At 37.2% G+C, this 27,763-nt stretch overlaps 1 protein-coding gene across 1 annotated transcript; it reads right to left on the bottom strand.

Annotated features, from left to right (window-relative positions):
- Positions 1–356: 356 nt before the first annotated feature.
- LOC149138920 (peroxisomal adenine nucleotide carrier 1-like) lies at positions 357–26,478 on the bottom strand. Its single transcript, XM_089449720.1, has 5 exons — positions 26,118–26,478; positions 21,560–21,791; positions 21,274–21,420; positions 1,205–1,374; positions 357–947 (listed from the first exon to the last, which is right to left on the bottom strand). Exons 1-5 carry the CDS (start codon positions 26,258–26,260, stop codon positions 656–658), a joined length of 984 nt encoding a protein of 327 aa, XP_089305846.1. The 5' UTR covers positions 26,261–26,478; the 3' UTR covers positions 357–655.
- Positions 26,479–27,763: the final 1,285 nt, after the last annotated feature.

Below are 27,763 nucleotides of genomic sequence, written 5' to 3'. Positions count from 1 at the left end.
CAAGTAGAGCAATTGATTTAACAGGAATGGGATGCCTACATATAAAAAAAAATTGCAGATTCAGCATCATTTAATTATGTGCTCACATGTCTGCAATTACTTCCAAATCTGGGTCAACATTCCACTGGCCGATATAAACTAGTAAACCCTGACTCAGCTTAAATGACACTAATTCCTTTCAGCTTACTGTTTAAAGGAGGAGAATGAAGATTACACTGCTGAATCCAGTTATTTTTTAAACAAATAAAAGAAATTTTAATTCTAGCCTGTTTTATGCTTGCATTTTTGGAGAGTTCGATCTAACAGAATGCTTGACAAGATTCCAAGTCTAAAAGCAGAAAATTTAACACGGTCCGTGATCATGAACGATGTTGTCCTTTCAATCATGAAATTGGATTCCTTACAAAGACGTTAAATACAAATTCAGGTTCAAAATGATGTTCATATTTGATGCTTGGTTACACTTTGAATTAAGAAAATATAAAGCAAGAGTTTACAGGTTCAAAAATTTTCAATTGATTGCAACTACAACTATCGTTGGTTTTATCCGTTAATATGTACAGGATTGGTTGGTGCCTGGTATCCACCTGGGCCTTTCGTATAGAAATTGAATAACTTCAATCTTTGAAAACTTGTTGAACTTCAAAATGTGAAATCAAGCTTGCTTGATTTTCTCTTTTGCAGCCAAAATATACCTCCTAAGTCCGACCATCACAACCCAAGTGCTGCGAGATGTTTTCTCTTTGATCATCAATAATAAAGCTGCACTCAAGACTGTCTTCAAAATTTGGGCATGTACCCCCTTGTAGAAACCTAAAGGGCCCTCGTTTTTCCAAATGATTTTCAAAGCGTCTGCCATTTGTCTAGGTGGTTTATCTCGATTTTCACCATTCATTATTAATGCGTCATCTTTATCTGGTTCTGCAGCTTGAATCATAACCTTGCATCTGCATAAAGAAATTGCTCAGATTCTTTGTTATAAAATAGGAACCTTACTGATTTAATTGGTAAAAACATCAAACTGACTCAAAGATCGGACACTAGAAAACGGATATCATGCTGAGCTTCATATATGAAAGCTTTCAGTTGAATACTAAGTTAATAATTACATCTCTATGCTAACCATTGAAAATCCACTACATAGACCTATATTGTTTCTACTCCGTTCTCACATGTAGTGATACGAAAAGAGATATGAAAACACCTTATTGCAGGATATGTCAGGACTGTTGCTATTGTCTTTGAAAATGCACCCAACAAGAATGCAGCAAACGCTGAGATGACAATTGGAGAGGACTCTGCCGTAACTGAATCATTTCTATTTCTCTTTTGTCGCCTCAACAACCTCTGTTTCAACTGCTCAAATACTGTATACTGAAATAAAACATCACATGTGCCAGATTAGGGCAAAAAAATATCAACACCATCATCCATGATGCAATAACTGCAGGAAAAAGGAGAAAGATGCAGCCTACAGAAGCGTTGTTTCTAAATATACTACGAGATCATTCAAAGCATTTGTTGAATTTTTTGACACTTATTTCCATGTCAATCATGAGTAAAACAATTTTCCAACCATGAAATAATAGAAGAAGCTACTAATTGGTAATAGGTCAGGTAGTGTGCTAGAAACACAGAACCTAGAAGAAGATATTGAACAAACCAATCATTAAGTTGTTTATTATAGGTTTTTCTTGGATTTTGCACCAAGATCAGATAATATCATTTTGTTAATGTCCAACAACGGACCAACTGGAAGGTCGATGGGACTTGAAAAAACAATCAGTGAAACCAATCTGTCTACCGCAAAAACAGAAGAAAAATATAACATGATCAACAAGCAAACATGAACTAAATACTAAATATTACAGACAAGTTTGACACGTTTAGCATCTGGCCAGCATCAAATACTCAACTAAAAACGACTTTCAAAACAACAAATGAAGAAAGATAAATTTCATACAACCGTGATTAAAAGAGAAGTTTAGGCTGTAATTGAAGAACAAAAATAGAGATAACCCTCTTTGATCTAAAAATTTCACATGTGCCTTGATTAACTGCAAATTCTATCGTATTTCCCAAATTCTATATTCGTGATTTGCAATTTTATATATAATTTTTCCAAAGTAGCCAGGAGCAGATCCATGTGTGCAGTTCCAGAAGCAGGTGCAGTTGGAAGTAGGAACAGCACACAACCAAAGTTACCATACTGTTTCTAGACTTGGAATAGGAAAAAAAGTGAAGAATTTGAATCAAATCAAGAAAAAATCAGCAAATATAAATATGAAAAAAAAAAGATACACATTGGAATTAAAAAAAACACTACGATGCCCTAGATGTCCAGCAGAGTCGGTGGATGGCCTTGGGTGGATTACTTTCCTCTTGTAGCACTGTTGGTCATTGTTTTTCTCTTGGCAGAGGAGAAACAAGCTCAAACAGATAAAGAAAAATGACTGAAAACACACAAAAATTGTTTTTTAAAGACAAACTCGGTCCTGATCAAATTCAAGTCGTGAATCAAAGTCACCGAGAAGAGCTGAAATCATGGGTAAATGCAGCAAAGTACCTAGGAATTTCGCCACAAGGTTTTCCTTAGGGAGATCAAAAACAAAAACAATATATATATATATATATATATATAATGTGTGTATTGTCTATGGATATATATTGTGTATGCACATTTGTACATACACACACATATTTGTGTATATATATACACATGCCCAGTGGGTTGGCTCGAGTGGTTGAGTGATATGATTTGGAGGCAAGGGTCATGGCATTGAGTCCCCAGGCTAGCTACCTCTAACATGTTGATATTTTAATACTCGATGTCCTCATAGGGTCAGATGCACTATATTCCATGTCAACAGTTTAACTTGGTTACCACTTGTCAATGGCAATGAAGTCTCCAAGGATTTCATCACCATGGATTATAATATATATATATGGTGTTCAAGAACCAATTGTGCATACATAAATTTCAAAATAGTCATGCTCATACATGCAGCTCATGACTATAAAAGTGATTTAATGATGTCAAGATTCAATATTAGATATAATGATGTTAAGATTCAATATCAGAGTTTAAAGTCTAGACAAATGCCAAATGACAATAACAGAAAATTTGAGAAGAAGAAACAATATGGTCACTTGTTATCATAATCTCCACCTTCTACCATTGAAATCCACATCCTCTACATTAGTGCCAACTTGTTGATAAGAATCAGATTTGAAAGCAAGTGTACAACCAGAGGCCAAACCACTGCCAACTACTAAAGACTGCCATAGCCGATACCTTGAAGCAAGGCTGCTCAGGAGCGGGAGCGGAAGCGGAAGCGGGGAGTGACATTTTCAAAATCTCCCGGTTTGGAAGCGAATCGGGAGCGAATTTTTATATATTTTGATGGATATATGTCAACAAAAGCATGTAGAATGATGAATTAGATATAAAAAGCATAAAAACATGGATTAAACCATTTAAAATCACGCTTATATAGCATGTAAGAGTGCACATAACCAAAATGGCATCAAGTGCAATACATCTTTGAACCGAAAATAAATCAACAAATAGGTTGTAGATTGTTGGAATTTCTAAGTCTAACTGTTAGAAATCCTTCCTGTACTTTCTGATTTATTTCTTTCTACTTGTTTTGTTAATTAACAAGTTATTTACCATGTAAATATTGAAAATAAATACAAGTACAGTCTCAACACTTTTAGATCGTCAACTGAAGGAAAAACAAGCACACAAGTGACACCGTTATTTTTGGACTAATGTCTCCGGAAAAACCCAATGTGGGAAAACTGGTGCAGCTATCTGAGTACCTCTCAGTCAGAGACAGATATCAGCCCCAATCTGCCCCACGAAATCTCCCAGCATCAACCTCTAGGGTTTGCGTCGGCCTCTCTAGGCTCTGCGTCAGCCTCTGGAGCCTCTGCGTCTCCCAAGCTGGCCCTCCTCAGGCTCTGCACAGCTCCTGGTTGCCTTTGCGTGGCCTCTAGCTAACTTTGTGCCAACCCTCTTTTGGCTTCTGCGCTGATGCTCCCGGTACTATCTTTGTCTCTCTGCCACTGCATTCACTGCCCCTCAGCTGCAACTCTGATCACTCCTTCGATTTCCTCAGCAAGCCCTGCCCTAGAAAATCGAATTCTTGATCAATTTGGTGTATTCTCCAAGTGACCCTCAAGCCTTCTCTTATACTTTTCTCGTTGACAATTCAATGACCGAGATTAAGTCCCTAATCAATGGCTAAGATTAGATCTGGCTTGATCCATGACTTTTGGACCATTCTAACTTAGTTTTATATTAATTCACATTAATATTTTATTTTCCCTAAGTTTAGACTTAGGGACTCCTTTAAAAATATTGATTATTTTGATATCTTCCAAACTGGTTAGATTATGCTCAAACCATTTCTGGGTATTGGAGATCTCATGTGCTTTAGTCTCTCCACCAGTTTTCGTGGCTAGAGCACATCCGATGCTACCCCAAATCAACATAGATGGCCTCTAGCATCCAAAAAAATCATGCTACAACAAATACCTACATATCATCAAAATCATTGCCTATCTTGGGATCTTTGTCATTAATATCACCCTCTAAGCATTAACATAAGATAGAAAAAAGCGTAGCATGTCAAGTCAAGATTTTGTTTGAGTGATAGGCACATTTTTAGTAGAGTCATGATAGAGGACTTCGACAACCAATGTCACTAACATCAAGGTACATAGAGGGCTTGGTGCTCTTGATTAAATACGAGTTCCATAGTACATACCCTAATACACAGCAAAATCCAATGGAAACATGGCAACCCCCCAATCCTGAAATCCTAAAAAATTGATAAGTTTGTTGGATTTTGAGTGAGATCTTAAATTCTAACTTCTCTATATGAAATCAAATGAGGTCGGAACCACTCTCAAACATTCGGAGTCATTTCATGGTAATGTTAAAAAAATTTACTTTAAGAATTTAACATTACCATGAATAGCACATGAATACTAGAGTCATAGGCTTGAATATTAGGTTGTCCCACTCAAAAATTCTTGTTTCTTTGAAAAAAATTACGTTTGGATCGTGTTTGCGAACTTTTTTATGATTAAAAAACTAGGGAGCAATTTTTTTTTTATGGGAGCGCGCTTTGGGAGCATATTTGAAGGGTTTGGGGGGGGGGGGGGCGGCATTCCACCACAACCTTGCCTTGGAGTGTTGACATCCTAAGACTTGTAAGGCCCCTCTTTGATCTTTGTGCACAAAAGAACAAAATGTTCATGTACATATATACCATATATATCCTTGGAAGACCCTAACTTGTTTCTAAATTAATGAGTGAAGTTCAAACTTCAAACTGATATGTACTCCAAATCCTTTGTATAACCTGAGAGACCACTTTAAAAATAACCCAAGCAAAAATGAACTAGAGCTTGGGTGCCTCAAAACCTTCACATGGCAACTAAACCATGTAATCAATCTCTCCCCAGATAAAAGTGCCTACAAGACACTAACGCATATGGATAAGATAAAGCAATTGTATTAATCTCCAACAAATGATCACTAAAGTAGGTCAATGGCAAAATTGGGTACAATGATGTCAATGCAAAGCAGGAGCACTCATAATGGATCCTATTCAAAGAGATATCCAAAAAGTGTTGCACGAATCCAATCCAAATCCTAGAAATCCAACTCCAAATATGGAGAGACAATACACAAGAGAGATGTACAAGGCGATGCTTGACTAAGGTCAAGACACAATTTATGCTTGTTTCAAGCTTTCTTATTGGTAATGAGATTCATTAGAGAGAGAGAGTGGAACCAACCAGCAAAATCCTAAAGCTGCAATAAGATGAAAAACCAAAACTACAGTGAAACAAATCTAGAGAGGAAAAATAAATGTTAAAATTGGCAACTAGGGCCAAACTCCATGTGGGTCATCTTACTTATAGCAGCTGATATTTTTCTTGGATCCCTCTCATCGAGAGGTGCAGGATTGATCTAAAGATCATCCAATTCCGATAAGTATTCATGGAGTTATGAATTTATTTGTGTTATAAGACAATTCGTCAAGGTCGGCCAGCGACCAAATAAACCCCACATGTGCTCAATGTTTTAGTATAAAAGGAGATGACTTGAGAGTCATTTCACACACACTTCTATCTTGATTTCTCTCCACTTGTCTTGGGTTATTGTAGAAGAGAAATCTAGGAGTGGAAGCCCTAGACGTTGGAGGAAAAGAGGTTGCCCTAGCCATAGCTAAGTAGGCAACCCTAACCTATACGTTGGTCTCTACGCAATCAAGAAGGAGGCCTATAGCCCTATATGCTGGTCCCTACAAAGACACGATCAAGGGGGATAATAGCATGCCCTAGCCACAACATTAGGAGGCTGCCCTAGACAGCGTGGAAGGGCTGTATGGACAACGTATCTCTGAGGTAAGTTTAAGGGCTAAACACAGTTAGTTTAAGGCCTGTTTTAGGGTGAAGGAGGGTCGAGTTACCTTGCTGGAAGAGCTGCAGTCATAGGACTGATTTGAGGGCACTTTGGAGGAGTGCAGATCCATGGAAGGGCAGCCGCAACCCTACACCGTCTTGTTGTAGGGTGCCGTAGTAATTACAGGCAAACTGAGGTTGTTAAAGAGGGCTCGACTGCCCAGAACCACAAGAAGCAAGGTCAACCTCCTAAAAAAGGGCAACCGCACTCCTTAACAGCAGATCTGGGCAGAATTGAAGGCTGGATATGGGACTATAATGATGCCCTAACCAGGTCTATGTGGCAGCATAGGGGTGGACCTTGAATAGTGCAATAGATGGTATTTTGGCGATGAGGATGCTAATGGATGAGGGTCCTATGAAATTATGCAGCAATGTTCAATGGGACAGTAGCATGTTGGGACAACAATGACATTGTGCAGCAATGGCACAATGGGACAGTAATGACATTGTGCAACAGAGACACATGGGACAACAGCAAGGTATGGCAAGGCTATTGGGACAACAACAAGGTATAACAAGCTGTGATGGGACAACAAGCAAACATGCAATGGCACATGGGACAATAGTGCAGCATAAGGTGCAGTAGTATGATGTGTACAACATGGTCATGAGGTCCAGCGTTGTGATAATGGGTGCAGCATGGTGCAACACGATGAGCTGTAGCATGATGACGAGATGTAACACAATGATAGGTGAAGGAGTCACCTTGAGAATTAGTTGAAGTAACATGTCTTCAACTGATCTCATGTATCATCTTCTTAGAGATGATCTATGCTCTTATCTAGATAATTCAAAGTGTTGACTTTTGTTGTAAATGTACTATCTCTCTCTCTCTCTCTCTGCTGAACTATTGAATAACATATAAGAAGAATTGATCAAGGGTTTCCCCACATTAGGGTTTGTCCCTGGCTAGCGCCACATCTTGTGTCCTCTTGTCTTGGCTTGTCTTCTGCGATTTATGTTTATGTTCTATCTTCAATTTACTACTATGCTAATGTGATTGCTAATCTGGAAAAGATATTGAGCTAATTGTGAAAATTGAAATAAATTGCTCTAAGCATAGAACATACCTAAACTTAACAATAAACCTAAGAATAAGTCACCTAAAAGAGCAATAATCCAAGAACAAGTGCATTAGAAAGAGAAATAAACCAAGCACAATTGACCGCAACATTTTGATAGTGCCCTTAGGCATGATACTTTATCGATAATGGAAAAGAATGCATCTGAATTAATATTACAATATGAAAGTTGGTGTGTATATGCACAACTTGAGGGGCGGGGCATTTTTCCCAAAAGTCATTATAAACCTACATTGGATAGGTTGGCCTTAACCAAACACAAATATAATAGATGATACAATCTAGAGTCAAGCATCACCGAAAGTGAAGCTCACATCATTCTCAACATTCCCCCCACTTTAAGGTTGAGCATTGTTGAAACACAAACGAGAGTGGGTTTATTACCAAACTCTATATAAGGTTAGTCATGGCCAAAATACAAACGAGAGTTGATTGATGAATACCCAACTCAATCAATAGATAGTAGATTGTAGCTAAAAATGAAGATCACAACCATGTATTCAACACCCCCCCCTTAAATTGAATAGGAGGCCATAGAGAGAAGACACTACATCACAAAATCTACATCCTCTCCTCAAAGTTGAATAAGGGGAAAATAGAGAAGATATTACATATAATACCCCTTAAACATTATATCTATCACACTATATGGCCCACAAGCTAATGAAGATGACCTCTAGTACAAATTTTGTAAAGATGTTGGCAAGTTGGTCCACTAAAGGGTACAAAAATGGACACAAGTTGTCCCTAGGAATGAAGCTTAGAATGAAATGGAGCAAGACCAAATAGAATTCTAAAGGTGGCATTTAAGCAAGTCATAAACAAGGCCTTTGTGATCAACATCTCTATGCTTAATCACTATAGGAATAACATCCTAATGTGGAAAAGAAAAAAATGTTTCCCTACAAAAGTTGGCAAAAATGGACCAACATCATCAAGAGAAAGAACTACTAAAACATGTTGAGAATTATCTTTAGGCAAACCATCAATAAGAAGCAATGGGAAAAATCTTAACCTATGAGCATGCACTTCATCAATATCGCCAACAATCACTTTCCCTGCACTGTGTTGTTGATAATCAAAGAGAATACACCCATACACAGAGTGCATAACTAGATGTACATTGCAAGATAATTCCATCATGTTCAATAACAAACACAAAGATGAAATCTCTACAAATTCTTCAACATTTCACTTTGATAGGCTTAGAGAAAGAGATGTACCAACATTTTCTAGGGAAGGAAAAGAAAAATTGCCACCACTTGTCATAGGACAAAGGAAGAAAGAGTGTTGGACTTGAAAAATACTTTAAACCCTAGAAAAAGTGCACAAGCCGCGAAGGAAAGTTTAAACAGTAGGAAACCCTAGGAAAAAACGTGTTATCGTTAACAAGGATTTTAAAACCTACGAAACCTCGGAAAAAAATTCGCTTACCTTGAACAAGGACTTGAACTTTGGGAAAAAATAAAAAATATGATCCAAAAACCCTAGTTACATGGCCCTTAGGTAGTGCCAATAGACAAAAAATTTGGATCAATAACTGAATTAAGTGAGGTTCACTCTCACTATCATGCCATGTAAGATATATAAGAGAGAGGGAGATAAGATAATATAATATAATTATATTTGTGTCCAACTAATGACCCCAAAGTAGGTCAAAGCGACTGTTGAGTACAATGATGTCCATAAAATGCGAGAGAACCCAACGGTCTCCTATAAAAAATACAATGCATGAATATAAAAGGTACAATGTAGGAACATAAAAGATACAATGTATGGAATTCCCTAATGGAGAAGATCCAAGGGCTAATGGGTCTGAGGATCAGACCCATCTCTCCTAACATTCGAGGTTGACTGAAGAACATTGGAACCAATGGAACCAAACAACAAAACCCTAATTTTGTAAGAAAGAGAAGAAACCAAATTGTAGCAAAATAACCCTAGTGAGAGGAAATAAACCCAAGCATAAGTGCACAAGAGAGAGAAAAATAAACCATGCATGCAAGCAGTGAAGAGAAAAATAAACCAAGCACAAGGGAGTGCAACACTTTAATGGAGCCCTTAGGTAATTCACTTTATTAATAATGGAGAAATTCCACTTTAATGAATATTGCAAAATAAAAGTCCATGCATAAATACACAAGTCAAGGGTAGGGGGTGCTTTCCCTAGTAAGGGTTATGAGCTTACATTGACTAGATCATCCTTAACCAAACCTAAATATAATAAATCATACAATGTATGTCGATTGTGATTAAAACTTAAAAGAGAACCATACACAATTCTCAACAATTACCTCTAAATTCATAACACATTTGTTCCTTGAACACTAGTTATGCCCCTATTGTTGCCATCTTCCCTTCAAGCCCTCGACCATGGATCTAACCTCAAGAGGGGGACCCCCCCCCCAAAACACCTAACCCCAAAGCAACAACCCTTAGGCCCCCACTATATCTCTTGAAAAAACTACTCAAAAATTGCAAACTCAACAGTCTAAATACATTAAGAATATGGACATGATCGTTGATGTTAATCTTCCTATAGCTACTTCCTGGAAAAAGGGCTTTGGCTCTGGCTAATATAGGTCTAATTGATGAATTCATACGAATCCAACCCTCTCCAAGATCAATGAACATTTGGGTGAATAAAAATTGGATAACACTAATTAAAGGAAAGCTTACATACTACTTCTGTGGAAGGGAGCTTTATACATTCGTATTCAAGCTTAACGAAGATTGAAATCTCATATTTAGAAACAAGCCATATTTTTGGAATAAGGGTTATGTATCTCAGCCTATAGACTTTGGATTTTAATCCAAAACTTGACATCACTTAAGCGATTCAAGTTTGGGTTCATTTGTTGCACCTTCCCTTGCATTGTAGGAATGAATCCTTGCATGCGCAAGAATATGTGTGCAAGATGATATGATGTGGAAAATGTCTTCTTTGAAGTCGTTGCAAAATCTTGACTATGAACAACTATTGTTCAAGCATAAATCTTGCCATGAATGCAACCATTTTTCCATGCATTGTAAGAAAGCAACTCTATCACAAGTATATGCTAAAATATGAGAATTTTAAGAAGAATTGATCAAGTGTTTCCCCACATTGGGGTTTGTCCCTGGTTGGTGCCATATCTTGTGTCCTCTTGTATTGGCATGTCTTCTATTGTTCTTGTTTATGTTCTATCTACATTTTACTATCATGTTGATGTGATTGTTATACTGGATATGATATGATATTGGGCTAATAAAGAAAATTAAAGTAAAATTGCTCTAAGCATAGACCATACCATTGTTATCCTAAAATTAACACATGTCCATGGTAATCCATACTTAACACTTTCCATTTTTTCCTTTTATCCATGTCTCATCTTCCATTCGGTTTCTATTTGTCACTAGTATTGGTTCCTTGTTTCCCTCATCTCTAAGTAGAGGCCTGGAAACGTTGCCTTGATACATTGATGCAAAAGAAAGAAAGAAAAAAGCATGTGCCATAATGATAAAATGCAAAATCCCGACAGAGATAAATGAAAGTGCAAGGACAAAAGCCTAGAGGCCCTAGACTAAGCTCTACCCCCTTCATTAGCCCTCGCCCAGATCAAGGCTAATACATGAACCATCTAATTAAAAGGAACCTTAATTATCCCAACCCCCACGAGCAACGAAACACTTCAACTTTAAGATCAATGATGAATCAATTAAAGCTTGTAACCCAAGCTAGATCAGCAAAAGTAAGGAAAATCAATGAAGAAAGAGGCGCACAAGAGGGGTGGTAGAAATTGTCCCATTGAGATTCTTGAACCACTTCAACAACATCCTACCTACGTCTACCATAGAAAATTAAAAGCACAATCATAAAACTCAAGTCTCACAATTACTCACTCTTCACATCATAACACTCGAGGATGATGGAATTTCATAGCTAGTTCAAAGACTGTGGTATACTCCATGAAGTCAACCCCTACCATGGAACTAACCACTTGCATCTGATAATTGATGGTTGGCTTATGAATTGTTCCTCCCCTTAGGGTTGGAAACACCTAATAGGGCCTTTTGATAACCCTCCCATATCTAAACATGGTAACTTGTTTACAAATCATAAACTAGGAAGGCAGTTGAAGATGACGCTTGTGACAAGTTTCTTGATGCCTTCTGCATTACATATGGCCCACTCTAAAACTCTTATGGTTTTTGCACCTATGATGTTTATCTCACTTGATTTTGTTTGTATGTTTCACATGTTTTCTCTCACATACAACTGCCATCCCTTGCAGGGTTGTATGATGCTTCTCTAGGACTTTAGAGAGGGCGTCCAATCCTATTTGATGACCATATTAGACACCAAACCCAGGATGTTGATCACTTATTGAGGAGCATTGATCTTGGGATATATCCAGTGTTGTTGATGACCCTCTCCTCTCCACCTAGAGCCTGAAATGTTGCACTTCTAAGCTAGGACGTTACCTAGAGAGTTGATGTACCCATAAACCACAAAACAACCTCACGCTAGCATTACACATCCTTGATGGATGTTGCCATGTTTTTGAGTTGATTTGATGATGCCATAGCCTTTTGACGTCATCTTCATGTGGCTGGGGTTGATGACGTCAACTTGATTCATGATGATATCATGTTGAAGGAGCTCTTGCTTGATGAGGAGATGTGGTTTTTGATGAGTTTATGGCATATTTTGATTTGAGACATGCACTTCAGAGGATCACATCAACTATGGGGGACTCTTTGCTCACACATGTGAGTTAGAACGAGGCTTATTGTAATGTTTGATCATTGAGATAGATATCTTTGAGGTCAACTTGTCACCTGCTTAAATTGTAACCACATATTTTATTATTTTTAGGGCTTTTAGTCACAAACTAAACTAACTCCACTTGGTTGTCCTCATATAAATAGAGGAAAGTCAATTTCATGTAGATGATTGTAACACACTCACTCACACATTTGGAGAGTGTGCACTAGTTGTCTTTTTTCTCTTGGTCGTTATGGAACATTGATTGAGTGAATTGTCTTGGGGAGGACATTGTGATTGGAAGAAATGTCCTCTTGGATGATAAATGTAATTCTATGGTGATTTTGTGCAAGTTTATTGTATCTTATTCCAACTTGTAATTGTTGTAGAACTAGGGTTTCACTAAAATTTTCACCAGATGTGTTGAATCTTTTATGGCTTTAACATCTCCTTTTGCAAGATTATCTTCAAGTTTCCATGAAGAAACCTTAGTATAGCTTCCTTGCCTTTTTATCTCCAATTCATTGAAAGTAGCTAGGATTTGATGAAGAGAAACCTCATTGTAGCCTTTTCTCTCTCGTAACTCTTTTCAATTGGTCCTCTTCCATAGACCTCACCTTTGACTCCATTAGCCCCTTGATTGAGAAAGGCACTAGTCAATTCGCAAGTCAATCATATTAAAATAAAACTTAAAACCCCTATTTTTTAAAGGTAAATTGGGCTTAGATTACAACAAAATATGCATTTAATAACATACAATACCTTGGACCTTATAGGCCTAGGGTTAAGTTGTGCATGTACTAGATTGGAAAAGTATAAATATCATTTTTCATGCATTTTTCAACGATTAATTAGGCCTAACATCTAGGGTTATATTGTTGTTTTATGCATTTTAAACCATTGAAAATCTTTGTAATATATTTCCTAGTTTATCCATTAAGTAGCCTTTGCTTCCATTTGTTTATTATCAATTTTTGGTTATTTTCTTTATTGTTGTTGTAAATTTTGCATGTTGTTAATTGTGTTGCAAGAAACCCTAATTTATAAGAGCAATTGGTAATCTAAAGGTAGCATGAGTTTGGAAACCTATTTGAACCTCTCCATGACTGTTTGAGCCCTATAAACTTAGCCATAGGGTTCACTGAACTCGTTACCTTGGAATTACATCTCATATCACCCAAAGCCTTATTGAACATTATCCTTAGAGAGTATTTAACCTAGGAATTATGAGCTTATCTAATCTTTCTATTGGAGAAGCCACCCTTGTGGGGATAAACCACAAAACAATCAAGGAATAGTTGCTACAGAGACAAGGGTGATCGATTCCATTGTTGCCCTTGACCTAAAGTACTTAGTGAGGCTTTGTACTAAAGTGTTATATCTTGCAATAACATGTATCACAAAACTTTGTTACTATGATAGTTTATTAGCATATACACTTGTGAATTTCAATGTAATTCCTCAAGAAAAACATAATTGTTGCCATAGTAGTAAGCTCAATTCAATTTTGTTTACTTTTAGAACTGGAGGCATATGAAAATACTTCTTTTTTGTACCCTAATTTGCCATATCACTTCATTTGGTGCTTTAAATGGCTTTACCTGGCCTCTTATCCTAGCCAAGTGTTGTTTCAACCTGTCTCCTCCAACATATTTTTGGCAATATTTGCAGGTCATTTTGTCATTAATCATATCAAAATGAGCCCATGCAGTACCCTTGGCTTTTGGGGCCATGGTGGCTAATGAAATGTTTGAAATTTGTAAAGGAAATAAATCCGCAAATTAAAGAAAAAAAATAGATAAGTAAAATGGAAAACCTAAAATAAATTTGAAAAAAATGGGGTAGATTTAGCCTACAAAAAACCTAAAATTTAAAGCTTGAAAATTGAAAATTGAAACTTGAAAGAACCAAAAAAAAAAAGTTAAATATATGCACAACAATGAAATATGGATTTTTCCAAGGGAAAAGCCTTACTTGGAGATGAAAACTCATTGCCTCAACCTCCTTTTGAAGATGCCAACTCCACTAGATTTCTCCATGCAGCTGCAAGATGACAAACACAACCCAAACTCTCTGTTGTTACACTACTCCTTAGCACTCTCCAAGCTCACAATGAAGCTCACACAAACTCCAATTGAGATGTGTGAGGCAAATGAGAGGGACAAAATGATTTTATAGGTTTGGAGGGGTTGTTTTTGGTGGGAAACGGCCCATACTTTCCCAAAAAGCCACTCACAACCACCCAAAACAGCTTGGCATGGTTCCATGGCCGCACAAGTAGGAGTTATTAGTGACTCGACCAGGTTATATCGATTCATGTCGGTTTGGTACCAAACCCGCTGGTCCATGGCCAGTTTGGTACTAAACTAGGGTCTACTTGGCCCAAACCAGGATCATTGGCCAGGTTGACCTCTGTGCCTAACGAACCAACTAGTTTGACTGCGTAGCGATTCAACCTGGCCAGGTTTTAAAACCATGCTCCCAATCACAAATATCTTCTACTGAATACGGAAATAAAAAAACGCATTGCAAGAGCTCAAGACCAAAAGCTCACTAACCAACATAGCAATGCACCCTACATCTCCTTATAGAAGAGGAAGACAAGGGAAGACAAAATGTATCTAGTCACATGCATTAAGTTCTTGAGGTGACTTAGTCAAACCCTAACCCTATTCTAATCATCCCATGTACCTTAGCTACATGTAAGTGTGTCAAGTAAATGTGTCTCAACTAGGAGATGACCTAAAACCAAAGTCACCAGGTTCATGTTCGAGTTCAAGTTTGACGACCTTGAAATTCGAATAAAGTTCGGCAACTAAAATTTTGCCGATAAAGTTCGACATATAGAAATTCAAAAAAAAAATGTATATATATATATATATATAAAAATCAATTTAAAGTATAATGTGTAATGTTGTCTGTTCGTCATCAAAATTTAAATTTGCTCAAATCAATTAAAATATATATTTTTTAAATCTAAAAATAAAAATAAATAAATAACTATACAAAACCTTTAGGCTTTAGCTAATATCAATTCATAAAAAAATGCACATAAATAAATCTTTCTGTCTTAACTCTATTAAACGCACTTACAAGTGATATACATCGTTTGATTGCATTGGAGGTCATAAATATGGAGCAACCCTATTACTTTTCATAGTCCGATGAGAAAGTTTTTAATGCATTAAAATTTATATAAACTCCTCTAAAAAAATGTTTTATCGTGGTATATGTGAAATATCACCTTATAAGACACACGAGAAAATATAAATCATATTAAAATGAGGAGTTAAGGATAAAAAGCATTTTAATAAATCCATTTCTTAAAATTTTATTAAATTAACATGTGAAAACGTGGGTGATGTAAATCTCATCGGGTCAAATTAGAGAATTAATTCATGAGCTTGTTTTCATCTGATATTAAATACCCACGGCCCACAACCCGTCGAAAAAGTCGTCCGGAACCTGTCGAAAACCCTGTTGAACGATGAAAACCTGTGGCCCATCACTGTAGTCTGTATGTTGCTCACGCAGATTGGTAGTTCGGTTGAGGTCATTGGTAGACTGGTAGTGTATCAAATCTAACCCTCCACAAACAATGAAACCTAACCCTCCAGTGTCCGCAAAGAATGAAACCAAAAGCAAAACGTGCCCGCGGGCCGCAATTCATTTCGAAATTTTTTTAAAACAGGAAAAAAATATCGAACCAAAACAAATTTCATCGAACCAAAAATGAATTTAATCGATTTTGTTCGCAAAAAAATTCAAGTTCGGCTTTAAATTCGAGTTCGACGAACTTGAACGAATAAGTTCGTATTTGTTTGAAGTTCGGCGAATTTCGAACTTATTTGTTCAAATTCGCCGAACTTGGTGACTAAGCCTAAAACATGTAAACATGCATCCTCTTCCTTTAGAACTACAACCTTAACCTAAACTAGAACCTTATCATGCAAGAACACTTTAATAAACTAGTAAGGCCTCCTGATAACAGATTATGCATGTTGAACTATATTGAACCGAATTGGAACTAGAAATTGAACTACACTAAAGCAAAATTGGAATTGCTAAATCTGAAACAACGTACAAACTAGAATTATCTAAAGGTGTCAAAACTAGAAACAGACTATGATAGGTACATGCATGCACCTTCTACTCTCCTACATAATTATCCCTCCGTCATACTCTATTGGACACAAGAACCAAGACAAATCGTTGCCATTCATGTTATTGTATGGATGTGCAATATGTGTGCCCTTCTTGCCACTGTATGGATGTGTTGGAGAAGACTCTCAGACCTAAACAAAGTAAAAATCTAACACTCCCTCTTAGTGACAAACGCATTCTCCACCAAACCCAATATCTCCTTAAACATCTCAAACTTTCCCTCTACCAAGGGCCTAGTCAAGATATCCACAATTTGCTAATCTATCTGAACTTGCTCTAGAGTCACTACTTCCTTTTGAGCCTACCCTGAATAAAGTGATGTCAATGTTCATATAAAATGCCAATTGACATGTACATCAATTATAGGGTTACCCCAACTATAAAACCCTTCAAACTAGAGGGTTAAAGCTTCATTCTCTTCTCCTCTAGAACTTGAATGTAAATTGGACTCCCAAACACCCTCAAATGAGAAACATCGAGTTTCTCCCCTGCGAAAGCATTCTCTAGAGTCTTGTCTTTCAACACTCTATGAGGACATGCCTCATACCCAAAGAAACGTAGGTCAACGATTCTATGACATGCCTCTACCCAAAGAAACATAGGTAGATCCAAGTCATGAACCATAGACTTAGCACTCTCTACTATGGACCTGTTCTTTCTTCCTATAACCCCATTATACAGTGTATTGTAGGGCATTATAAACTCCCTCTTTATTCTTTGCAAACGGATCAAAATTATTGGAGGTAGACTCCCCTCATTGCCCGATCCAATACCTAGATCTTCCTACTTGTCTAGTTATTAATAAGAGCTTTAAACTTCCTAAAAGTGTTAAACACCTCATCCTTGGTCTTCATAAAATATACCTAGGTTTTCCTAGAAAAAACATAAATGAGAGTTGCATGATAAAGATTACCTATCAACGAAGTTGATAAAACAGGTCCATATACATTTGAATGTATCAAATCAAGAATCCTTCTTGATCTGTGCTCACCACTTAGGAAAACAATCTCAACATGCTTTTCAAATGCACATCCCTCACATGCTCCTCTCCTCCCCACCTTGAAATCAAGGTTCAACCACTATACTTTTCAAAAGAGGCAAAAATCCACAGTTCAAGTGAACAAATCGTCTATGCCAAGACACCCACAAATTGTCAGTACTAATCAACAAGGCTTTCTACTTCATAGGATCTACTAACAATCTGTAAAGTCCACCCTCACTTAACTCCATTGGCCAAAATTTGACCAATATCAGGGCTATGACTTTTGATGATCAGTCCCTAATCATCAAACTTAACACTGCACTTCAAATGTATTAGACAAGAAACCAAACACAGATTTTGTCATACTGGAAACATACAGTGCTTCATGGAGCTCCAAAACTTCACTTGCTAGCATGTGAAATGAGATAGGGCCCAGCCCAATTGCTGGGTCCTTGCCATCATCACCAAGCTACCCTGCGCATCAATAACTTGTCCTCTAAATTGAAAAAAGCTAATTTGTTTACTGTCATGTTTTGAGGCTCCACTTATCAACATACCATCAACACTTGAAACAGTGTTGGTGGAAAGGCATGACACCATGGCAAAGATTTTACCACACCTATCAATGAATTTGTACACACCTGAAGCTTCTGGACTTCCTGCAAACTACTTCCACTGATGTTGTCGCTTACCCTTCCCCTTCTTCTTAGAACACTAAGAAGCATAGTGGCCATCCATACTTGAAGCTTCTACACTTCTTGCAAACTATTTTACTGTTATTGTTGCTTACCCTTCCCCTACTTCTCAAGATATTGAGAAGCATATTGGCCATGCTTCTTGCACTTGATATGGCTCAAATTCTTCTTCTGCTGGTTAGAAGACCTTGAATCTTCCTTCTTCTTCTAACCCTTCACATATCCTATTTTCTTTCCTCCTTTTCTCACCCTCCTGATGAAGGCTAGCTCTGGCAAATCCTCATCACTGACTGAAACTATCTTCAATCTCATCTCCTCCTTGATAAATGCATCTCACAAACTTTTGATTGAGGGTAGCTTCTCACAAGCACATACGGATTCTACAAAATGGTGCCAAGATGGACCAAAGCCATTCAAACTGGTCCGGATTCCAAATTAGCCCATTCTCTTCTACCTTGTCACCAAGCGCAGCACGTTGATCTGTCAACTATTGATCTTTATCAGATAGCTAGCTACTGTAGCAGTGTTGCTTGTGCAGGTAATGGACAATTTCTTCATCAAGAGCATTCTCCTAGACATGTTCTCGCTCCAATAATGCATTTCCATATCCATCTTCTTCTCTACAATGAAAGGGATTAGATGATCCTTCACCAAATACAAAACTATGCATTCCAGTTTGACCAATTTCAAATTATGCTCAGCCAACTCCTTGGTATCTGTAGAAAGTACGACCTCCTTCTCCACGAGGTACCACAGTTCAACATCTTTCCAAGAGATGCTGCAGTCTGAACTATAATGATATAGAGGTGGAAGTGCCCTCTAACATGTGACAATCCTAGAGACACTGACTACTCGTGATTACAACTCTTCAATCAAAAATGAAAACATATCAAGAACTAAGAATCAAACCTGCAACCTCTTATAGGTGGAGGCCACCTTTCGCAAACACACAAAACAACACTCCAATCCCTGGAGCAACTGGGACATCACACCCCATGGCCACAATCCTTTACCCGGTTGAAATCTGCTTCACTTACCAAAGCTCGAGCATCCCACCCTTGAAACCCTTCAACAACTCCCTCTAACAAGTTGCAATCCTATCCATGCACAGCTTCCTATTAGTTTCAGTGAAAGTGCTCTGATACCATGTATTTCAGACAATAGTAAGTAAATTTTGCACTAAAAGAATAATCCTAAGATCCTAGGTAATTTAAAGCCTTAATGTGTATACCAGAATCTACAAAAACGCACTGCAGAAAAATATAAGAGCATGTAGACGGATCTGAACTCTCAATCACATCTATTTTCTATTGAATGCAGAGCAAAGAAAATACACTGCAATACCTCAAAACCAAAAACTCACTAACCAACACAGTCAAACCCTAACCCAACTCTACTCATCTAGTGCACCCTAGCTGCATGGATAAGTGTGCCAGGTAAGTGCATCTCAACTGGAAGACAAACAGAAGCATGCATCCCCTTCCTTAAGAACTGTGCCCCCTACTAGATTGGAACATTATCATGCAAAAGCACTATGATTAACCAGGGGTCTGCACCCTCCAAATATTATATCATTCATGCAGAACTGAACTGAACAAGCAAAACTGGAAATGATAAATCTTAAACAGCATGCAAACTGAAATTAACCGAGGGTAGCAAAACTGGAAATATGCCCTCTACTCTCCTATTAGTTTCAGTGAAAGTGCTCTGATACCATGTATTTCAGACAATAGTAAGTAAATTTTGCACTAAAAGAATAATCCTAAGATCCTAGGTAATTTAAAGCCTTAATGTGTATACCAGAATCTACAAAAACGCACTGCAGAAAAATATAAGAGCATGTAGACGGATCTGAACTCTCAATCACATCTATTTTCTATTGAATGCAGAGCAAAGAAAATACACTGCAATACCTCAAAACCAAAAACTCACTAACCAACACAGTCAAACCCTAACCCAACTCTACTAATCTAGTGCACCCTAGCTGCATGGATAAGTGTGCCAGGTAAGTGCATCTCAACTGGAAGACAAACAGAATCATGCATCCCCTTCCTTAAGAACTGTGCCCCCTACTAGATTGGAACATTATCATGCAAAAGCACTATGATTAACCAGGGGTCTGCACCCTCCAAATATTATATCATTCATGCAGAACTGAACTGAACAAGCAAAACTGGAAATGATAAATCTTAAACAGCATGCAAACTGAAATTAACCGAGGGTAGCAAAACTGGAAATATGCCCTCTACTCTCCTACATAACAGCACCTCCTTCATACTATAATTCACACAGGAACCATGACAAACTGCTGCCATTATTGCTGCTGTACAGACCTGCAAAAAGTAAGCCCTTACTACTGCAGTACCTGCTGACTGAGCGCACCCTGGTACTGTGGAGAAGGCTGTCAGAGTTAAACAAGGTAGAAAATCTAACAAAGGATATGAATGTTTATGTAGCTCCTTGTGATGATCCCATGTGTAGTAGTGGTGATTAAAAAAATACTACCATAGAGATAAATTGAATCATTAAAAGAGTGACTAGAGTGGGAAGGCACAGAGTTGAGTCAAACAAAGTATGGATCGAATAGTGATTCAATACACTACATTATTTAACGTTTTTTGCAGAAATGTCTGCCATAGATAACACAAAATCTACTGCATGATTCTAAGAAAATTCATCTCAATGGGAAAATAAAATTGTTTCAAACCCCAAGATTGAAAGGAAATTGACTTAATGTACAGCAAAATGTTGGTATTTTTTTAAGTCACATCTACAGTTACTCAGAGATGTTGATTTGATGCTATATAATCTTAAAGTCATGTTCAACCTACAATGAGTCTATTGTTAAAGTTGCAGGCTTATTTTAGCAAAGCCATAGGCTTTGATCATGACGAAATATAGTTAAAGGGTTTCTTTCTGGATTATATATTTTTGACAGTTTAGTTTCAGATATGCATTTGCCCATACCAAGCAAGAAATAAAACAAACCATTAGCAGACAAAAAAGAACATATCAATCAGGGCTAAACATGTAAAATAGAATGGATAAAGGCTATATAAATGCAGAATGGAAAGTTTTAACTCAGAAACTGCATAGACAGTGTGGTGTTAACAGTACCTGTATAGCAGGATTTGATGTCAGAAGTAAAGACACACCAAGTCCATCGAATGCCTCTTTCCAAGAACCCTCACTGAGAGTTTGCCAAAGTCCTTTTGATTTCCCAAATTCACTAGTTTGCATCCGAGCAGAAGCTGTGTCCAGTGGCTTTCCAAAACAAAAATAAACCACCACATAGCAAAGTGTTGTTGTATAAATTTGCACAAGAAATATTCAAGTCAAAATACCAAAATTTGGCTAGAAAATCCAAATCACTAAGACAATACAGGAAGAAAAGGAGCTTTACCTGTGTTATCAAAGCTGTGCAAGCTCCAGCTGCAGCAGCTACAGCCAAATTTGCCTGTGTTCCCATATACTTCTTCCTACTTTGTTTCAAGTAAAATCTCTTAAAATAACTATAGCTATAAAAGTAAATAAATTGAGATATGAATGATTGTAAATTTTTGGTTCCAAGGCCCTGATACAAAGAATGAATTTGCCTAGTGGAAACGGCTTCCCACAACACATCAGATAGATGTCTGCACATTCAAGCACAAAATATAATGAGAATCAGTAAAAAGTGCAGCTTCTGTTTACAATTCATTTCCATAAGGGCAATTGCAGACTATGATAATAATGACTCATATTTACAGTGGGGTTCTAGAGTTATAGTACTTTTCATCAATGCATGGCTGTTCTACAAGCCTATGGTAGGGGAGAAGAACCAGCTGCATATCTAACCGTGACTAGAACCAAAAACGGATCGGACCGGATCGAACCAGATTCAATAAACAAGAATTGAAAAAAATACATATAATGGTTATAAACCATGATTCCAAACCATTAGAGACAAAATATAGAAAGTCTTCTCATCTATATACCATGTAAGGGTGCATATATCAAAATAGCACCAGGTGCAACACATATCAATGATATCATCAACAAAATACGTAACCAATGAGGCTCTAAATGGCCTATAGAGTACAAAAACAATGCTACAATGAGGCTCTAAATGGCCTCCAATGTCAAAAACAATGCTACAACTCGAGCTACTACGCCACTAACCTACTAAAATCATTGATCAACATGATCACTCATCAAACCCATCACCACTACTACACATGGGATCATCACAAGGAGCTACATAAACATCATTTGGCTCAGGGTCTGAGGACTCCTCAAACTCCTCTCTCACCTCAATAGTTGTACTAGTAGTAGCATAAGCAACAACATTAGGCCTAGCAGAAGTTAGAACGAGAAGCACGAGTTTGCTGAGCTACATGACTACTGCTTCCCTCACGAGTCACCATGTGCCATGCTTGGTCTTGGTGGTTTGCTTCCTTCAGCACCTTGTTCAACTACCAGATTTGCATTGGGATCAACACCCCCAACTCCACTAGACAGCACCAAACCAGCTCCAAGACGACAAAGAGCCTCCAAACTTACTGTCGTTGCTCCAAAACTCAATGTTGTTGCAGAACTGTCCAATCTTTCATATGCTCACAGACACTAGAAATCAAATGTGTGAGGCAAATAGGAGCTTAGGCATCATTTTATAAGCTTAGAGATGCAGATTTAGGAGGGAACCTGCCATGGTTTGCCAAAAACCACCTGCAGGTCCCGTCAACATACCCAGCCATGTGGCTTCCTTACAAGCCGGTTTTTTACAAAATTCACTGGTTACAACCAGTTTGGTACCTAATTGGTCCTGACCGGCCAACAAATCAGATTTATTGGGCTGGTTTGATATTTCAGGGAACTAACCAGCCAGTTTGACCGGACCGGATTTTAAAGCTATGCTATTGATACATATTACAGGTAATAGAAAAGAACGTTATCAAACTGTCTGAACAGTTTTACTATAAAATATTTTGCAACTTTTGATCAAATTGTGGAGCGCTATCTTAAGATTTGTCCCCAAACATAGGCAACAAAGACTTATGTCTCTCGTGCTGAAAATTACTACTAATCGAACTGTATGACTAAGCACACTAAAACAGAAGTAAAGAAACCATGCAAACGGCAATAACTGCAGGTTAAGACAAACAAACAATGTTAATAAATCATTTTTTGGGTCTTCACAAGAACACTTGGTACTACCAAAAATCTGTCTGGAATGTCTGGCAGGTAATCAAGACAGTTGCCCTCCGTTTCCTATGGCAAAATAGATCTGACAGGAATTTTGAAGATTTGCCCAAAGAAAGGGCAGCTAGAATTATAAGTTCTTGATTTTGGATTCTGCAGTTATTCAATGTTCCACTCAATTGATTGCCTTGAGAAAAAACTACAACGAGCTAGACAGGTGAGCTAAATTTCATGCAGGCCACACTTGCATAGGGGTAGGTAGGGATGATGCTATTTTGATGTAATGATGGCTTGGCATGTAATATTTGAAGAGATGACAATTATATCCCTTTCAGTGATATAAGTATTGGGTTTTTTCCAAAATAGATAAATAACTAAATTATTATTTTATAAACCATTAACTTTGAAGAAAGCCTCGTACTCCTGAAAATTCAAAAATTATAACATCTGTTATTTATCCAAAATAGTAAAATACTATATACAGTTTGGCCACCGACATTGCTCTGAGCAATGAATTCACCTAGAAGGCACACTTGTGGATCTAAGACACTCAATTTGAGTGAGATTATGGATTTAAATCAAGGGGTTCAATGACCAAGTTCCTGAAAAGGATGCATCATTTTCCATGGTGAGACTATCTGTTGGATATCTTTGGGGAGGGTAATTCAATGAATTCCCAAGATCACGATGACCATTTAGAGCAAAATCCTAGGCAGATACACCATGACGATCAAAGCTTCAAAAGTGGCCAACGCAAGCTTCTTAAGACACACTAACAATTTGGGTGTCTGATCAGCATGGAGTTACCTTTAAGCCCCAACCTTTGCCAATTCAGAGTAAAATGTGGTAGTCAAGGTGTTCAAGGACCTAACTCTTAAAATATATGCATCCTCTTACATAGTGAAAGCAATTATTGGATCCTTTTGGAGAGGCTGATTTGGAAAGTACCATGGGTTACTGTGACTATTATGGATAAAATACTAAGCAGATAGGCTACGATGGTCAAAAATGTTGAAAATGTAGCGAGCAAGGTCTTCTGGCTTGTGCCTTAGCCAGTGAAGACCTCAAATTGTCCTCATGAGTTAGACTTCTGTTAGGATGAGTTATTTCCAGTTTACTAGAATAATCATCAAGTTAACATGTGTAGAGTTGGAGCTTCAGTTAAGTGGAAGTCTTCACAATTTGACTACAGAACAAGGTGGCAGATCGAGTTTAGTTAGAACGAGTTGGGTCTTTAGTCTTGATTGAAGGAAGCGCGAGTTAGGTCTCCAATGTTGATTGGAGAGAGCATGAGTTAACAACTCCAGTGATGATTCGAGGAGAGAGAGTAACACTCTCAGTTAACTCGCTATCACAACTGGAGTTCTAAATTTGAACTAGCCTAATTTAGTATGGATTGAATCTATAAAGGAAGGACAAAGGCATGAGTAAATTCAATTGTTTTGTGCCCGAAGGATTGTGACAAGATAAAACTCACGAGTTAGTGCGAGAGAACCTTGACTGTGGAGCGCAGGAATTGTGTCCTAAAGAATAGGAGCACTAGTGTGATAGGATTTAGGAGCATATTGGTTGTGCGCAAAAAGGAGCTGGAGTGCGCTAAGAAATAGGGCCTGGAAGTGCGCTAGGAAATAGGAGATAAGTGCAAGGGATAAGGAGGCCAAGGAAGAGCAGAATTGAGGCAAGACAACAGGGTTTGCAGAGCAAGTCAAGGAGGCAGCAGAGGATCAATTTGTGCAGGAACCAAGATTAATTGTATTTACTATTAGCTGAGATTTGTGTAAGAAGCAGAACACCTTCTCAAGAGAGACAGATTGCTCTGTAATAGATTCAATTGCTCCAAAGACAATCAATAAAATAGCCACATCAAGCAAGCAGGTTATCTCTGTTGGGTTTCCTGAGAAAAGTGTGTCAATTTGTGCATGTGCTTTTATCTTTGTGTTTTTTATTCTGCTGCATATGAATTATTGAGAGACACTGTATTTTGGTGAATGTAAACTAGACTTCAGTTTCAGATATTAATCTAAGTAGTTACAGAGTTTCATGGTAAGTTAAAAAAAAAACCTATAAGCAAACATTACAGCCCTCTTAAACCATGGTGAGAATATAGATGCCTAATTAGCATGGGATTACTTTTAATCCCTATACTTTGCCAGCTCAAAAACAAAAGGTGGTGAATCCATGGACCTATTAATTCTATACGAAAGCTGAACGACTAGACAATTCTTTTTCACAGACTCAAAAGCAAGGGAAACACACACAAATGCCATATTGGCACGATAAATCCTAGATCAGCAACCATACCTGGGGACAATTAACAAAATATATAGGTTGCATGGATTTCAATCACAGTCAGGCTTTAATCTTCAAAGCGGAATGAATGATTATTGGCACAGAACCATCTACACCAAGGTCTTATGTCCATCTTGGCGTTGCACCTATCTCTAATATTTGAATGTCGGCCATTTTTCTGAATTCGAGATATGCAGGGTTTAGATGGGTCAGTTCTAGTGTCCATATTCAATGCACCCAATAATCCGTTTAGATTCAATGCATTCATACAGGAGGATCAGCCCCACCAATTCCGATCACACTAACCCAAGGATCCAATGACCCAAATTGCAACCAGAAACAGTATTGTAATACAAAACCGATTTCAAAAAAACTCAACCCAGATGATTTCTAAGACAATATATGTGTTAGATACTGAATCCTGCAAAACCCATTGAAGAAAAAAAAAACCCAGATTATTTGTAAGGCAAATATGCGCTGGAGCTACACACCTGTATTTCTGTCGACCCCCGGCTTGAACCTCTGCCTGGTACTTTGTCTTACATGTATCTAAGGGATACAATATCGTAGTGCTGACGAGCCCCCCTATGGCTCCTGAAGTTGCCTCTGTCACAGATTCAAAATCAACCGCCATTGCATATAAATTCCACCGAATAAGATCTCTGATCTGCTATATATCTGTCTACGGTGGGGATGTATAATCAGGTATTCAGAACCCAATTTGAAATTTGCATTCCTAGTGCAAAGGCAGACAATTGATGATTGATGCTGGGGTCCAACAATAAGAAGTTGGGTTGCTCACGACTGAGATCCCAAATCAAGACTAAAAAGCTCGCCAAAGGATTAGAACGGAGAAAAATTAGCGTATTTAATGTACCGAACGTATGGGGATTTGACGCAAGAGATGACGCCAGCTCTTGACTTATCCGGCTATCAGTTACGATGAAGGTCAGATTGCAGCCGCTATTGACCAATTTGACCGTGTGGTACACGGTAGCATTGGAAATTTGGTGTTTCAATTAACCAAGCTGCGAAAATTTCGTCAGCGATGCCGGTTCGGGTCTGGACTCTGGATCGAAGTTAGAGCTCTTTGATGAAGCTAAGCGTAAAATTGGGTGGGACTGCTCTATCTGATTAATTAGGTGGTTCACTGTGCACTAGCTGAGTGGAATTGGAATGTGACATCGGTACTATCTTAAATTTGGATTAATCAAGTCTCGAAAGATTAAAAATGTGGATTATTTATATATTAAGAGATTAAAAATTATTTATTTTAAATCTAGATAAATTAGATATGGATGGATTAAAAATTTAGGTTAATTAAAAGATTAAAAATGTTTAAATAGATTAGATTTTTTTTTATAGGTATGATCTAAAATTGTTTTTATTTGGGTAAGTGGTAGTTTTTTTGGTATGTAAGGTAATATGTTAACCGCCTAAGATTTAGAGGTATTTGGTAGTGTTAAAAGTTTGGGTAAGTGGTAGTCTTTTTGGTATGTAAGGCAATATGTTAATGGCCTAAGATTTAGAGGTATTTGGTAGTGTTGAAAGTTTGTCCCCTTATGCACCACCATTGGGTTATTTGTGGCTTTTCTTGAATCACCGTGATGAATAACTCTGCATTGTCTGGTTTGACAAGTGAATTATGATAAAAATTAAAAATAAATAAATAAATAAATTTCTTATTTATAAATTGTGAGAAGAATAAATTTTGTATGTATATTTTTTTAATTTTTTAATATTGATTTGTGTTATGTTTTTTTAATTTAAATTTATTTTGAATTTAGATGAATAAAATATAGAAATAAATTTAAATTTTTATATATAATTTTTTTAATAATTTAATTTTATGGATTAATAAAATATGAAAATAAATTTAATTTTTTATATATAATTGTTTTAATAATTTAATTTTATATGGAATTTACATGTAAAAAATTTCATCTCTTCATATGAGCATTAATAAAGTATTGAAATAGCATTAATAAAGTATGGAAAGAAATTTAATTTTTTATATATAATTTTTTAAATCATTTAATTTTATTTGTAAAATATTTAAAATGGATCTAGTTTATTTTGTTAAGGTTAATATAGACATTATTTATTATTTAAAATTTTACATCTTTTCATTTTAAAT

This window comes from Pinus tabuliformis, chromosome X (assembly GCF_031772625.1).
Source record: "Pinus tabuliformis cultivar Carrire ecotype Pingquan chromosome X, CPIR1, whole genome shotgun sequence".
Taxonomy (NCBI): domain Eukaryota; kingdom Viridiplantae; phylum Streptophyta; class Pinopsida; order Pinales; family Pinaceae; genus Pinus; species Pinus tabuliformis.
Note: the sequence above shows the minus strand (reverse complement) of the source record. Positions and strands in the feature narration are given on the sequence as shown.